This window comes from Ranitomeya imitator, chromosome 4 (assembly GCF_032444005.1).
Source record: "Ranitomeya imitator isolate aRanImi1 chromosome 4, aRanImi1.pri, whole genome shotgun sequence".
NCBI lineage: Eukaryota > Metazoa > Chordata > Amphibia > Anura > Dendrobatidae > Ranitomeya > Ranitomeya imitator.
Window position 1 is genome coordinate 409109466 of NC_091285.1, and position 16651 is coordinate 409126116.

The window sequence follows — 16651 nt, forward strand, 5'->3', positions numbered from 1 at the left end:
CATTTGCCCCATATGCTGTTGCTGCGATTAAAAAAATACAAAATTACATACTCACCTCTCAGGCCCCCGGCACTTGCTATATTCACATAGTCCTCGTTCCAGCGCCGACCGCCACTGCGTCTTCACCGTCCTCTGCACTGACGTTCAGGAAGAGGGCGGCGCGCACTAATCGCGTCACTGCACCCTCTGACCTGTGCGTCAGTGCAGAGGACGGGGAAGACGCAGCGGCGCCGACTGTGGAACAGGGAGCAGGTGAATATCAAGCACTGCCCCCCGTCATACTCACCTGCTCCTGGCGCGGTCCCTTCACGTCTGTTCCCAGGCAGCTTCTTCCTGTAGTGAGCGGTCACATGGTACCGCTCATTACGGTAATGAATATGTGGCTCCACCTCTATGCGAGTGAAGTCGGGTCCATATTCATTACTGTAATGAGCGGTACCATGTGACCGCTCACTACAGGAAGAAGCTGTCAGCGCCGGGGAACCAGGGCCACCGCGCCAGGAGCAGGTGAGCATTATTACACAGCTCCGCTCCCCCTCCCCTGCCGACCCCTTGGTATGACTTTAGTATAAGCCGAGAGGGTTACTTTCAGCCCAAAATGTGGGCTGAAAATCTCGGCTTATACTCGAGTATATACGGTATGTACAGTAAGTTTCATGTTGGGTGACTAGCTTTGGTACAGAGATAAGACATTCATTGTCCTATGAAAACCAAAGTTGATTTATTATGCTTTACCTGTCTACTACTAGATTGCCATCATTAATCCTGAGAGCAGTCCACATGTCCCAATATTCAGACTCTGAAGGCTTAGTATAAGGACCAAATACTTCACCGATACTGCCAACACAAAGTAAATAAATCCTGACTACAAAAGTATCACATAACATAGGTTATCCTTCTGCAATTACAATATTATAAACTGTTGTTATTTTGTGATCTACTGTACATTCCTGTTGTACGAAATACATTTCAAGAGAAGACACCAACCAAGGGGATGTTCTAAGTAGATAGCAAGGCCATGCCAAGGGGGCATAACTGGAGATAAGAATTCTTCACACCTCAGGCCTATTTCTGGTAACTTATACAACTAACGAAGGTCAAGAATAAATGTAAATATATAGTTTTTTTATTGTATTTTATCTTCCTTTATGCAAATCTCCATATAAATCTCATAAAATGTAGAAGGTATTTTACACAATGTATACTTTTGTATATATACACACTCTTATGTGTAATTTATTAACCGAACCTCAATCACTGTAAGATAAGAATTCTTACAGTGGCAATGTTTTGGGCACCCCTGGTCAAAATTACTGTTATTGTGAACAGTAAAGGTACCGTCACACTAAACAACTTTGCAACGAGAAAGACAGCGATCCGCCTGGATAGCGATCTCGTTGTGTTTGACACGCAGCAGCGATCAGGATCCCGCTGTGCCATCGCTGGTCAGAGCTAGAAGTCCAGAACTTTATTTCGTCGTCAGGTCGGCGTGTTTGACATCAAAAGCAACGATGCCAGCAATGTTTTACATGGAGCTAACAACCAGCGAGAACGAGAAGTGAGTGGCCGTTACGTCACTGGATCGCTCCTGCATCGTTCTGGTGTTGCTGTGTTTGACGTCTCTACAGCGACCTAAACAGCGGCTCGTTGTCTATATCGCTGCAGCGTCGCTGAGTGTGACGGTACCTTTAAGCAAGTTAATTAAGAAATGGCAGGTAACAGGAACAGTGGAAATCAAGATGAGGCCCGGAAGACCAAGAAACATTTCAGTGACAGCTGCTCATAGGATTGCTAGATAGGCAAACCCGAATCCCGGCTTGACTGCATAAGAACTTTGGAAAGATTTAACAGACTCTGGAGCTGTAGTACATTATTCTACTGTTCAGAGACACCTGCACAAATATGGCCTTCATGGAAGAATCATCAGAAAGATGACCTCTCCTGCGTAAAACTTCTACATGCCACTATATATTTCGTATAATATATCTTCCTGTGTTCAGCGGTCACGTACCGCTCATCACAGTAATGAATATGCGTGCATATTCATTACTTTAATGAGCGGTACCACGTGACCGCTGAACACAGGAAGAGCTGCCCGGAGACCATTGGACATGCAGGGACAGCGCCAGGAGCAGGTGAGTATGTGACAGCCGCCGCTCCCCCTCACCTGCCGACCCCACGCCGACACTGACTCGAGTATAAGCCGAGAGGGTCACTTTCAGTCCAAAAAAGTGGGCTGAAAATCTCGGCTTATACTCGAGTATATACGGGTATATATATATTTTACATAGCTTGTTGCACTTTACCATATCACAATTTATCACATTTATTGCTATAAAATCAACATTCACTCACTATTGACATATGAGACAATGAAAATTGCGAAGTGTGAGAGCACGACTAATACAACAAGAAGCAAGTTCTGGAGTAATCGCAAAATTCCTTCCTATTTTTCCAGCCAGGTTATCACATCTGTTTATAATATAAATGTTAATACTTACCCTTTGCTAAAGAAGTAAAAGTTCATCAGCCTTGTTATTACTGGAGAAATAATCCCTCCATCTTTCAGCAGCTAATGATAGGAAAAGAAATATTTTGCTTTAACACGGCACCATCTATGAAAACTGAATACCACTTCAAATGAGTTGCTATCCTTGGTTTCACTCTCCTAAATCCTTCTACTAAAGCAGAACTTGAAATAAAGCATAATCAAAATGTCGGCCTATATTCAGATACATTTTTCTTTTTTTGGAACAAGAGAGCTTCTGACTTGGCATTAGATGTACACAGTGGTTGGGGGTCTCAGTACCTTGTTAGTAATGACAGAAGGGTCGAACAATACACCTTTTAAACTTGGGGTACAAGCAGGGCTGTATTTGCCAACTAGGCACTTGAGGGCACGTTTTATACATATCAAAAGTCCAAAATAGTCATAACATCCTCCAAAAACGTATGACTCATCAAAATCCCTCATGTGTATTTGAAGAAAAATAGAGGAAAAATATTCCAATAGCATATATTGATTTAAAATTAATAATTTATTAGACATTATGAATTACAAAAATTTAAATTCAAACAAGGGAATATCACAAAAATGAAATAAATGAGAAACAAAGAACAACCAGGAATAATTTATACTAGGAGATGTGTAATGTTAAAGGGAACCTGTCACCTGAATTTGGCGGGACAGGTTTGTGGTCATATGGGCGTGGTTTTTGGGTGTTTGATTCACCCTTTCCTTACCCGCTGGCTGCATGCTGGCCACAATATTGGGTTGAAGTTCATGCTGTGTCTTTCCATAGTACATGCCTGCACAAGGCAATCTTGCCTTGCGCAGGCATGTACTACGGAGGACACAGCATGAACTTCAATCCAATATCGCGGCCAGCATGCAGCCAGCGGGTAAGGAAAGGGTGAATCAAACACCCAAAAACTCCGCCCATATGACCCAAAACCAGTCCCGCCAAATTCAGGTGACAGGTTCCCTTTAATACATGCCACAGAATCTAAATATATTTTATAAATCTATTACCAACAACACCTAATAGAAAGTGCTTAGTGCAAAAATCCTTGCTGCGGTAACTGAATACTACAAGCCCATACCATGTGCAAATGGGTACATTTGTAGCAAATTTTTATCCATATCCGTTATCTGACGCGTAACGGATCACTTACAGCAACACTGCGTTTGGCCTCAATTCATACAATTTAGATCCTGTTACTTCGTTTGTTGATCCTGGTAATTATGTCCCCAGATACCCCATACCCATTATGTCCCCATAGATATTGGGGTATCTGGGGACATAATTGCCAGGATCAACAAACGATGTAAGTAACAGAATCTAAATGTTATGAATTGAGGCCAAACGCAGTGTTGCTGTAAGTGATCTGCTGCAAAAGGCGACTTTCACATCAGCGATTCTTGCCAAAGTCACTGCCGATAGTGTCATACTCACCAAAGGGGGAGGCAGCGCTAAACGTGCCTAGGGCAGCAGAAACTCTAAATACGGCCCTGGTTACAAGTTATTAATATGAAAATCTTTTGTGCATTTTCAAACAAAATAATGGCTTTCTGCTCTAGATTTACACATGAAAACTCTAGAAATGATAATCTTATATTATCCATAAATGAACAGACCTTCTGAATTAATCTGGGATAGTGATTCTCTGGGAAGATTCCTGTAATTTAAAAAAAAAAAAAAAAAAAACACCATCATGCATGGCATGCCTACAAGTGTATAAACACAAAATAAACTTCATGTATTAGTAGTTTAACAGTCACAGAAATTCCACCAAAACAAAAGGTCTAAGATTTAGGCTGCTTTCACACATCAGTTTTTTGCCATGAGTCACAATCTGTCGACTGTTGAAAAAAAACGACTAGCTGATCCAGCTAATTGGATCCTTAAAAAAAAAAAAAAAAAAAAATTGGAGTATGCTCAGTTAAAAAAATGGAATCTGTCGCCGGATTCCTTCATTTTGACGGATCCAGCGCCATAGGCTTCCATTCTAGCAAATGACGGACGGCGACGGATACATCTCTGTGCGTTTTTTCGAAGGACACAAAAAAGTTGCTATGTCCGTTTTCTCCGGCCGCCGGATAAACTATTTTCAACGGATCCAGCGAAAGACGGATGAAATGTGAGGCCATCTGTCACAGTCCGTTGCTAAAACAAGTCTATGAGGAAAAAAACTGATCCGGCGGCAACATTTGCCGGATCCGTTTTTTTTCAAAATTCGACAGATTGTGACTGATGGCAAAAAACTGATCTGTGAAAGCAGCCTTATCTTAGAGAACAAAATTACCGGTAGAATATAAGTCCGCAAGGGCAGGGTCCTCTCCCCTCTGTGCCAGTCTGTCACTGTAAACTTGTTTACTGTAAACGATATCTATAACTCTGTATGTATCCCTTTTCTCATGTACAGCACCATGGAATTAATGGTGCTATATAAATAATAATAATAATGATGATGATGATGAAGGGAAAATGCAATATTGACCAATTCTCAGTTCTGCAAGGAAAGTTGGCTATCAGTGGATCACGTAACTGATCAATGTAAACCCTATTAAAGGGAACTTGTCACCAGTTTTGGCCGATATGAGATACGGCCACCACCTTTCAGGGCAGATATATAGGATTCTATAATGCTGTATAACTGCCCCCAACCCGACCTGGAAGAACTGAAAAATAAATTATACTCACCTGCGGGGTGGTCTGATCTGAGGGTGTAGCTCTTTATGGTCCGGTGCCTCCCATCTTCTTACGATCGATGTCCTCCTTCTTGGTTCGTGTGGATGACGCGTCCCTGCATCATCCACACAAGCTCCCCGGCCCCGCAGGTAAGTATAATAAAAGGTTTTTTTCTGTTGTTCTCCCAGGTCGGGTTGGGGCTTATCTACAACATTATAGAATGCTGGATATCAGCCCTGAAAGGCAGTGCCGTAACTCATATCGGCCAAAACTGAAAATGAAATAGCTACAAGGGTAAAAGTACAAGCCTAACAGGAATGCACCCTAAAGCCACTTTCACACATTATGTATGTATGTATGTATATATGTATATATATATATATATATATATATATATATATATATATATATATATATATATATATATATATATATATATATATATACAATAATTTTAACCCCTCTGTGACCTTAGACGTACTATCCCGTCGAGGTGCCCTGGGCTTATCTGACCCTGGACGGGATAGTACGTCATAGCCGATCGGCCGCGCTCACGGGGGGAGCGCGGCCGATCGCGGCCGGGTGTCAGCTGCTTATCGCAGCTGACATCCAGCACTATGTGCCAGGAGCGGTCACGGACCGCCCCCGGCACATTAACCCCTGGCACACCGCGATCAAAGATGATCGCGATGTGCCGGCGGTGCAGGGAAGCACCGCGCAGGGAGGGGGCTCCCTGAAGGCTTCCCTGAGCCCCCCGCAGCAACGCGATGTGATCGCGTTGCTGCGAGGGTCTCCTCACCTCCCTCCCTGCTCGAGCCCCGGATCCAAGATGGCCGCGGATCCGGGTCCTGCAGGGAGGGAGGTGGCTTCACAGAGCCTGCTCAGAGCAGGCACTGTGAAGGCTGCAGCGCTGCATGTCAGATCAGTGATCTGACAGAGTGCTGTGCAAACTGTCAGATCACTGATCTGTGATGTCCCCCCCTGGGACAAAGTAAAAAAGTAAAAAAAAAATTTTCCAAATGTGTAAAAAAAATTAAAAAAAATATTCCAAAATAATGAAAAAAAAAAAAAAATATTATTCCCATAAATACATTTCTTCATCTAAATAAAAAAAACAAAACAATAAAAGTACACATATTTAGTATCGCCGCGTCCGTAACGACCCGACCTATAAAACTGTCCCACTAGTTAACCCCTTCAGTAAACACCGTAAGAAAAAAAAAAAAAAAACGAGGCAAAAAACAACGCTTTATTATCATACCGCCGAACAAAAAGTGGAATAACACGCGATCAAAAGGACAGATATAAATAACCATGGTACCGCTGAAAGCGTCATGTTGTCCCGCAAAAAAAGAGCCGCCATACAGCATCATCAGCAAAAAAATAAAAAAGTTATAGTCCTGAGAATGAAGCGATGCAAAAATAATTATTTTTTCTGTAAAATAGTTTTTATCGTATAAAAGCGCCAAACCATAAAAAAATGATATAAATGAGGTATCGCCGTAATCGTACTGACCCGAAGAATAAAACTGATTTATCAATTTTACCAAACGCGGAACGGTATAAACGCCTCCCCCAATAGAAATTCATGAATAGCTGGCTTTTGGTCATTCTTCCTCACAAAAATCGGAATAAAAAGCGATAAAAAAATGTCACGTGCCCAAAAATGTTTTCAATAAAAACGTCAACTCGTCCCGCAAAAAACAAGACCTCACATGACTCTGTGGACCAAAATATGGAAAAATTATAGCTCTCAAAATGTGGTATTGCAAAAAATATTTTTTGCAATAAAAAGGGTCTTTCAGTGTGTGACGGCTGCCAATCATAAAAATCCGCTAAAAAACTCGCTATAAAAGTAAATCAAACCCCCCTTCATCACCCCCTTAGTTAGGGAAAAATAAAAAAAAATGTATTTATTTCCATTTTCCCATTAGGGCTAGGGTTAGGGCTTGGATTAGGGTTAGGGTTAGGGCTAGGGTTAGGGCTAGGGTTAGGGCTAGGGTTAGGGCTAGGGTTAGGGCTAGGGTTAGGGCTAGGGTTAGGGCTAGGGTTAGGGCTAGGGTTAGGGCTAGGGTTAGGGTTAGGGTTGGGGCTACAGTTAGGGTTGGGGCTAAAGTTAGGGTTAGGGTTTAGATTACATTTACAGTTGGGAATAGGGTTGGGATTAGGGTTAGGGGTGTGTCAGGGTTAGAGGTGTGGTTAGGGTTACCGTTGGAATTAGGGTTAGGGGTGTGTTTAGATTAGGGTTTCAGTTATAATTGGGGGGGGTTTCCACTGTTTCGGCACATCAGGGGCTCTCCAAACACGACATGGCGTCCGATCTCAATTCCAGCCAATTCTGCGTTGAAAAAGTAAAACAGTGCTCCTTCCCTTCCGAGCTCTCCTGTGTGCCCAAACAGGGGTTTACCCCAACATATGGGGTATCAGCGTACTCAGGACAAATTGGACAACAACTTTTGTGGACCAATTTCTCCTGTTACCCTTGGGAAAATACAAAACTGGGGGCTAAAAAATAATTTTTGTGGGAAAACAAAAAGATTTTTTATTTTCACGGCTCTGCGTTATAAACTGTAGTGAAACACTTGGGGGTTCAAAGTTCTCACAACACATCTAGATAAGTTCATTGAGGGGTCTAGTTTCCAATATGGGGTCACTTGTGGGGGGTTTCTACTGTTTAGGTACATTAGGGGCTCTGCAAACGCAATGTGACGCCTGCAGACCAATCCATCTAACTCTGCATTCCAAATGATGCTCCTTCCCTTCCGAGCCCTCCCATGCGCCCAAACGGTGGTTCCCCCCCACATATCGGGTATCAGCGTACTCAGGACAAATTGGACAACAACATTTAGGGTCCAATTTCTCCTGCTAACCTTGGAAAAATACAAAACTGGGGGCTAAAATATAATTTTTGTGGAAAAAAAAATATTTTTTATTTGCATGGCTCTGCGTTATAAACTGTAGTGAAATACTTGGGGGTTCAAAGTTCTCACAACACATCTAGATAAGTTCATTGAGGGGTCTAGTTTCCAATATGGGGTCACTTGTGGGGGGTTTCTACTGTTTAGGTACATTAGGGGCTCTGCAAACGCAATGTGACGCCTGCAGACCATTCCATCTAAGTCTGCATTCCAAATGGCGCTCCTTCCCTTCCGAACCCTCCCATGCGCCCAAACGGTGGTTCCCCCCCATATATGGGGTATCAGCGTACTCAGGACAAATTGGACAACAACTTTTGGGGTCCAATTTCTCCTGTTACCCTAGGGAAAATACAAAACTGGGGGCTAAAAAATAATTTTTGTGGGAAAAAAATTTTGTTTTATTTTTATGGCTCTGCATTATAAACTTCTGTGAAGCCCTTGGTGGGTCAAAGTGCTCACCACACATCCAGATAAGTTCCTTAGGGGGTCTACTTTCCAAAATGGTGTCACTTGTGGGGGGTTTCAATGTTTAGGCACATCAGTGGCTCTCCAAACGCAACATGGCGTCCCATCTCAATTCCTGTCAATTTTGCATTGAAAAGTCAAACGGCGCTCCTTCCCTTCCGAGCTCTCCCATGCGCCCAAACAGTGGTTTACTGCCACATATGGGGTATCAGCGTACTCGGGACAAATTGGACAACAACTTTTGAGGTCCAATTTCTTCTCTTACCCTTGGAAAAATAAAAAATTGGGGGCAAAAATATAATTTTTGTGAAAAAATATGATTTTTTATTTTTACGGTTCTGCATTATAAACTTCTGTGAAGCACTTGGTGGGTCAAAGTGCTCACCACACCTCTAGATAAGTTCCTTAGGGGGTCTACTTTCCAAAATGGTGTCACTTGTGGGGGGTTTCAATGTTTAGGCACATCAGTGGCTCTCCAAACGCAACATGGCGTCCCATCTCAATTTCTGTCAATTTTGCATTGAAAAGTCAAACTGCGCTCCTTCCCTTCCGAGCTCTCCCATGCGCCCAAACAGTGGTTTACTGCCACATATGGGGTATCAGCGTACTCAGGACAAATTGGACAACAACTTTTGAGGTCCAATTTCTTCTCTTACCCTTGGAAAAATAAAAAATTGGGGGCAAAAATATAATTTTTGTGAAAAAATATGATTTTTTATTTTTACGTTTCTGCATTATAAACTTCTGTGAAGCACTTGGTGGGTCAAAGTGCTCACCACACATCCAGATAAGTTCCTTAGGGGGTCTACTTTCCAAAATGGTGTCACTTGTGGGGGGTTTCAATGTTTAGGCACATCAGTGGCTCTCCAAACGCAACATGGGGTCCCATCTCAATTCCTGTCAATTTTGCATTGAGAAGTCAAATAGCGCTCCTTCCCTTCCGAGCTCTCCCATGCGCCCAAACAGTGGTTTACTGCCACATATGGGGTATCAGCGTACTCAGGACAAATTGGACAACAACTTTTTGGGTCCAATTTCTCCTGTTACCCTTGGTAAAATAAAACAAATTGGAGCTGAAGTAAATTTTTTGTGTAAAAAAGTTAAATGTTCATTTTTATTTAAACATTCCAAAAATTCCTATTAAACACCTGAAGGGTTAATAAACTTCTTGAATGTGGTTTTGAGCACCTTGAGGGGTGCAGTTTTTAGAATGGTGTCACACTTGGGCATTTTCTATCATATAGACCCCTCAAAATGACTTCAAATGAGACGTGGTCCCTAAAAAAAAATGGTGTTGTAAAAATGAGAAATTGCTGGTCAACTTTTAACCCTTATAACTCCCTAACAAAAAAAAAAATTGGTTCCAAAATTATGCTGATGTAAAGTAGACATGTGGGAAATGTTACTTATTAAGTATTTTGTGTGACATATCTCTGTGATTTAATTGCATAAAAATTCAAAGTTTGAAAATTGCGAAATTTTCAAAATTTTCGCCAAATTTCCGTTTTTTTCACAAATAAACGCAGGTACTATCAAAGAAATTTTACCACTATCATGAAGTACAATATGTCACGAGAAAACAATGTCAGAATCACCAGGATCCGTTGAAGCGTTTCGGAGTTATAACCTCATAAAGGGACAGTGGTCAGAATTGTAAAAATTGGCCTGGTCATTAACGTGCAAACCACCCTTGGGGGTAAAGGGGTTAAAGTGAATCGGTCATCAGATTTTTTCTATGTAATCTGAGAGCAGCATGATGTAGGGGTTGAGACCCTCATTACAGTGGCCTGAATGCTGTCTGTTTGAAACAATCACTGTTTTGTTTGCTGCAGTTGTATAACCCAGCCCACTCCACTGATTGGTAGACTCATGGGTATAGACAGAAAGGTGCTAATCAATGGTGGGGTCGGGGTCACAGAGAGCAGGAGGACTACATGGCACAAGACAACTAGTCCTGTAGTATTAATATCCAGATGATAAAATATTGAGTTTATAGAAGCTCTAAGGCCAGTTTCACATTAGCGTTTTCAGGAGCTGCGCTTCCGCATGCGTCGTTTTGACGATGCGGCGACCAGCGTAGGACGCAGCTGGTAGCAATTTATTTATTTTTTCTCCGCATGGTCAAAACGACGCATGCGGAAGCATCCGCATACAGCCTCACGACCTGCGTACCTAATGTTAAAGATAAGTACGCAGGCCGCATGCAGAAGTAGGTGGCACTAGCGGTGGAGGTGCGGTTGAGGGCGGGGCTTCACGGAGGAAGTCCGCAGCCCTCCGCAGCTCCTCAAAATGCTAGTGTGAAACTAGCCTAACACAGACCATTAAGTGACACATCACAGGAATCAGGCTCTCTGCCTCGGACAATGCTGCTCTCAGATTATATAGCAAAAACATGCTGACAGATTCCCTTTAGTTTTAGGTTTTAATGACGCCATTATGTGTTACATGTAAGTTATCGTTTACTTTACTTTTTTTGTTTGTGAGTAAGGGGATGCAGATTTATTGTACACATTGTGCAAATCAATGTAATGATCTAGAGGTGTCGCTGTCCCACTTGTTGTCCATGCCCCCCATTGCATGGCTGTATAGGTTAAAGGGAATTTGTCTGCAGGATTTCATACTACAATTTATTTATATGTGCAGGTGCATATAGCTCCTTCAAAGTCAAGTCCAGCAATACCTTTACACGGCCAGTCTGTTCCTCTTACTTAAAAACATGTGTTTGAATTGATATGCAAATGAGGCTGAGGAGCTCTTTGTAGATCTGAAGCCTCTGTCACTCCAGCTCTATTCTCCACCGAAAGTCGCCTCCTCCTGCTTAGCTGACGGGCACTATGCTGTGTGACTTCATTCTAAGAAGCAGTCAGTCAGGCAGGAGGAGGCATTGCTGGTTAGGGGAGAACATACTGGCCATGTAAGGCCTCCTTCACACGTCAGTTTTTCTCCTGTGTGTGCTATCCGTATTTTTCACAGATAACACTTGTACTTATAATAGTGAATGGGCAGATCACATTTTTCGCAGAATGAATGCAAAATCGTAGAGACATGTTTGATCTTGACACAACTGTTAGATCAAAATTGGCAATGCAAGTCTATAGCTCTATAAAAAAAAAAATTAAAAAAATATCTCAATCTATTCAAATTTGCACAGTCTGTTACATAGAGCCTGCATCAAACTCTGGGAGCCAGCATGTGACATGTTGGTAAGGGGTTAAAGAAAGGGTTAAGAAAATTGTAACCAGCTTCCCAAAACACCAGAAACCTATCTAGTAAACCTAATACTAAAAGACCGCTGCCGCCCCAATAAAAGAAATATGAACGGATCATCTGCCCCTACTAATTATTGTGCACTCATCATTAGTCCATAGCTAAATGTGCGTTTACACAAGCACCACCGGCAGCTCAATACAACAGCCATGTCCTGGTAAAAAAAGAATGCTTCTCAATAACCTGGCAGGAGACGCCCGAGTGCATCATATGCCACTTCTGCAAACATTTCCTTACCTCCATTGGAGAGACACAAACTCCCAATGTTGAGGTGTCCTTGTCTTCGGTTTTCATACCTAAAGAAAATACCATATGCAAGAAGAAAGATCTGTAGGCTCCAATTCCTGAGCGCATGCCCTGCACCCAAATATCAATTTACTGCTCAATATATAAAAAAAATAATTTTTGTATCGCATGGAGAATGTAAAATTCATTTTTTTACTATAGTTTTGGAGCCAAATAGGCATGTAAATATTGATCCAAGTGCTGCACTCATTTTACAAGAACAACATTCAGGCTAGCAATAGACAGGCAGGATCTCTGGAACAGTTTGTCATTCACATGACCAGCACTTCCAAATATTCATCCCTTCTATCTTCTACTAGGCCATGGTTGTAAAAGTTGAGCGGCACTTGGTTACTGTCCAACTTTGGAGTCATGTAGAGCTCCTACGGACCCACCCATTAAACACAACACACATGAAACCTACATGCCAAGAGGGCCATAGAACTGACCTATAAATCAATTCCTGGGCAACAGTGTCTCCATAATCGTGTGAAAGTAGGTTCACTCTTTGATCGCCCAAGTCGAGGTGACTGATGAGAGCTTCCACAATACTGGCCTGCTCAAAAATCGAGTAGTGGTGGAGTCTCTGCAAAAAGAAGGTTACTTCTGAAACATGATTCCAAGCATGGTATCTCGCAAAGTTATCTTGTAATTAATACTGTGCTCGTAGAACTCAGTGCAATTCTACAAAAAAAAACTTTTTTAAAACAAGATTGGTAACATTTTTAACTATGCGCTGCAATTTTTCTGTAGTATAACACTAATATCTAGCATTTAGTGCATGTAAAGGCAGAAGTCCTAATACATGTAGGTTTTGATCAGCTACTCCACTCTCCCTTTCTAATTGCTGAAACATGTGAATAGCTGGAAAAGGGGGGCTTCTAAAGTCTATGTACAAGGGCGTCAGTTCATCAGCGTTTACTCCGGTACAATACTTTGAAAAACGATAGGTTTTTGCAACGTTTTCACATCAGTCACAGCCAGTTCCGTCAAATGGAGTATGAGGAATGGTGAGGCCCACCACAGAACTCATTAAAAGTTATCTCACATCAGTTTAGAGCATTTCTGAGGTGCACGCCACTGAGAAGATGGGCCGAATTCATTAAGTGGTCTGTGCCTCTTAATTACTTCTGCGCATCCTTTTCCACCCCACACCTTTATTAAGATTGGCATGAACAACGCCGGTCTTAATGATTCGGCCCCAATATTAACAAAATATGAGGACAGAAAGTGAGTAACAGAAGCTACAGAATGCAGTAAAGGCAGATAATACATATAAAAGGCAGAAAGACCACTTCATGGTGACTACTTGGCAAGGAGGAGGAGAAATCAATAATCCACATCTATTCAGTGGTCAGATACGCTGTGAACACTATGAACAGGTGACCTTAAATACTTACTGGTTTGTCACTAAACCCAAAGCCTATAAAGTCCGGAGCAATTACTCTTTGGAATCTCTGTGTTAGCCCTTCCCAGACCTGGAAGAAAAATACCATACAAAACTGTGAACACCATGATGTGATAAAGTGATTTATAAATAAAGATAAAGTGATATAAATAAAGGGGCAGAAACTGAATGTTATTTGATGGCAAATGAAGCAGAGAAATGACAGGGAAAAAAAAACTTGTACATTTTGTTACTGAGCATGTGTTACACATACGAAGGTGTATCAGAAGAGAAACAATGTGTGTGTTGTCTGCGATGCTGATGGAAATCCGAAAGAATGGTCCACGATACCAAGTAGATTTAATGTAGTTTTATCATCAACGCGTTTCGAAGTCTTCAGACTTGTTCATCAGGATATAACCACATGTGATACATAGCAAATTTCCACACAAGGGAAGACTTACCAGTTTAAGGTTAGGCGTATCAGAAAGGTTAGAGATGGGTATATAAAATGTAACTTCTGGTAAAATCTTAAGTCACCTGGCTATAAAAAACAAACACAGGCAGCATATGATCATTCTGCATGCAATTGGGTATACCCACAAGGAAAGACAAATAGAAATGTCCTAAAAGCTGTAAACGTAATAATAAAAAAGGAGCAATACCACCATGGATGTGGGTGATGTTCTATTAATGATCCTCTAGATACTCTAAAATCTAACTGATTCAACGACCTAAGAACGCATAGGGTTAAATAAAATTAGGTGTCTACTGATTATGGTATTTTTAGGCAAGGAAACCAAAAAGGTAATGATCACGTTAACTTACCAAAATCCCGCACTGTCTGTCTGCTATTTCAGCTTTCTTTTCTGCTCGCTTTCTACAACTGAACATGGACAAAACAGAATTCATTATCTTTCCCCCATCTCACTCTACCCCTCCACCAGACCTATCCATCAATGTCAATGGCTGCTCACTTTCCCCAGTCCCACACGCCCGGTGTCTCGGGGTGATCCTCGACTCTGCCCTCTCTTTCAAGCCACATATCCAAGCCCTTGCCTCCTCCTGTCGTCTCAAACTAAAAAATATTTCCCGGATCCGTGCTTTTCTTGACCGCAACACTGCAAAAACGCTAGTGCATGCCCTTATCTCCAGCCTCGACTACTGCAACCTCCTACTCTCTGGACTCCCCTCTAGCACTCTGGCACCACTCCAATCCATCCTACACTCTGCTGCCCGACTAATCTCCCTGTCTCCCGCTATTCCCCAGCCTCTACCCTGTGTCAAGCCCTTCACTGGCTTCCTATCGCCCAGAGACTCCAGTTCAAAACCCTCACACTGACATACAAAGCCATCCACAACCTGTCTCCTCCATACATCTGTGACATGGTCTCCCGGTACCTACCTACACGCAACCTCCGATCCTCTGAAGATCTCCTTCTCTACTCCCCTCTCATCTCTTCTTCCCACAACCGCATCCAAGACTTCTCCCGTGCTTCCCCCATACTCTGGAACTCTCTACCCCAACACAGACTCTCGCCTACCATAGAAACCTTCAAAAAGAACCTGAAGACTCACCTCTTCCGACAAGCCTACAGCCTGCAGTGATCCTGAAGTTACACAACCTGCCCTACCCTCTCCTAGTGTTTCATCACCCATCCCCTGCAGACTTTGAGCCCTCGCGGGCAGGGTCCTCCCTCCTTATGTACCCGTGTGCCTTGTTATCTGCTCATGTTTAATGTATTTGTCTATATTTGCCCCGTATTCACATGTAAAGCGCCATGGAATAAATGGCGCTATAAAAATGTATAATAATAAAATAATAAAACTGAGGCAAAAAGTGTAAAAAGTTTAAAAATGAGGAAACTGAAAAATTGATATTATAAAGGGAAAAAGATCAATGGGGGACATAAGGAAACAGACGGTCCACTATGAGAAAATGATGGGAATGGGTGAAATGGATAGGACACTAATTGACCCTGATGCTAGGCTGATTAATCCAACCCGGCTGCAGGGTTTGGCACCCTAAAATAACGCAATGGCACCACCACTCAACGTTGACTCTCCCTAATAATACCCGACTGCCTCTATCTCTAAAAGGAAACAACTAAATGTGAGGAGCTCATTAAGCCCAAGGGGTGTTTGTGTTTTGAGAAGAAAAATCCACTTGGTCTCACATTGTAAAATGCGTTGATCCCAGTTGCCTCCCCTAACGGGAAAACTGACTGTCAATACCCATAATCCTGAAGTTAGAAGTGTTACCACCATGTGTTGTATTGATGTGCCTGACTAGGAGTGTGTCCTTATTATTCGCTAGGTCCCTATGGTGTTTGCCAACCCTCCTAAGAACACATAGTTTTGCCTATATGATCAAGGCTGCAATGGCAAGTCGCTTTATAAATTACACTTTTGGTGCAGGAGTTGATAAAAGATCGAATGTTGAACTGTTCTCCCCTCACTTGGTTAGTGAACATACCCGCCGTTGACATGACAGAAATGCCACACAGCCACGACATTTGAAGCAACCCCTAATGCTTAAGGCCAGCCAAGCCGTCTGTTTTGAAGGTACAAAATGTCTATGTACAAGTCTGTCTCCTTTGGATTTCCCCTCCATGTATGTGATAAGAGGGTGTGGACTTACAGACTCACCAATGTCCCAATGATGTAAATGACAGGATTTTTTCATTGTCCCCGCCTATAAAATTTGAGAGTAGAAATGGGGCTTCGGTGTAAAGATACGCCACCTCTCTCAACACATTGGGGAAACCCGAAAGTGTCAATCACGGACCTGGAACATTTCAACCCGGACCAACTCCGGCCGCTGGAAGTGACACATGCGTCTCATTGACTACGGGTTCATGTGTTCCACGAGCGGACACTCTGGCAAGGACATTGCGCACTCCGGCGCATGGAAGTGACATACATGCCGCCATTGCTATTTAAAGATGCGGGCTGCACAAATAAGAGCCTGGTAACATGTTTAATGGCCAGTGCAGTACTGTGTATATACCCAGCCATTCTGGCTCGTTCCCCTTAAATCGTTCCCCTCTGATGATACTTAAGATGAAACGGGTCAGGAGATTTTGGGAGTATTTATGATCTACTGATTCCTATGGATTCTAGCTGTGGCTGGATAA

General features: G+C 42.5%; 1 protein-coding gene across 3 annotated transcripts in view; it reads right to left on the minus strand.

Annotated features, from left to right (window-relative positions):
• The window catches only part of MEST (mesoderm specific transcript), a 38687-nt gene that overhangs the window by 13922 nt on the left and 8114 nt on the right, over positions 1-16651 (minus strand). For 2 of the 3 annotated variants that reach the window (XM_069765367.1, XM_069765369.1), the window contains exons 4-9: positions 13528-13605; positions 12577-12713; positions 12080-12138; positions 4139-4179; positions 2502-2572; positions 736-837 (exon numbers count right to left, since the gene is read on the minus strand). In XM_069765367.1, the coding sequence (XP_069621468.1) occupies positions 736-837; positions 2502-2572; positions 4139-4179; positions 12080-12138; positions 12577-12713; positions 13528-13605 (488 nt within the window). The remainder of the gene's footprint in view (positions 1-735; positions 838-2501; positions 2573-4138; positions 4180-12079; positions 12139-12576; positions 12714-13527; positions 13606-16651) is intronic. The other variant, XM_069765370.1, reaches the window with a different exon arrangement.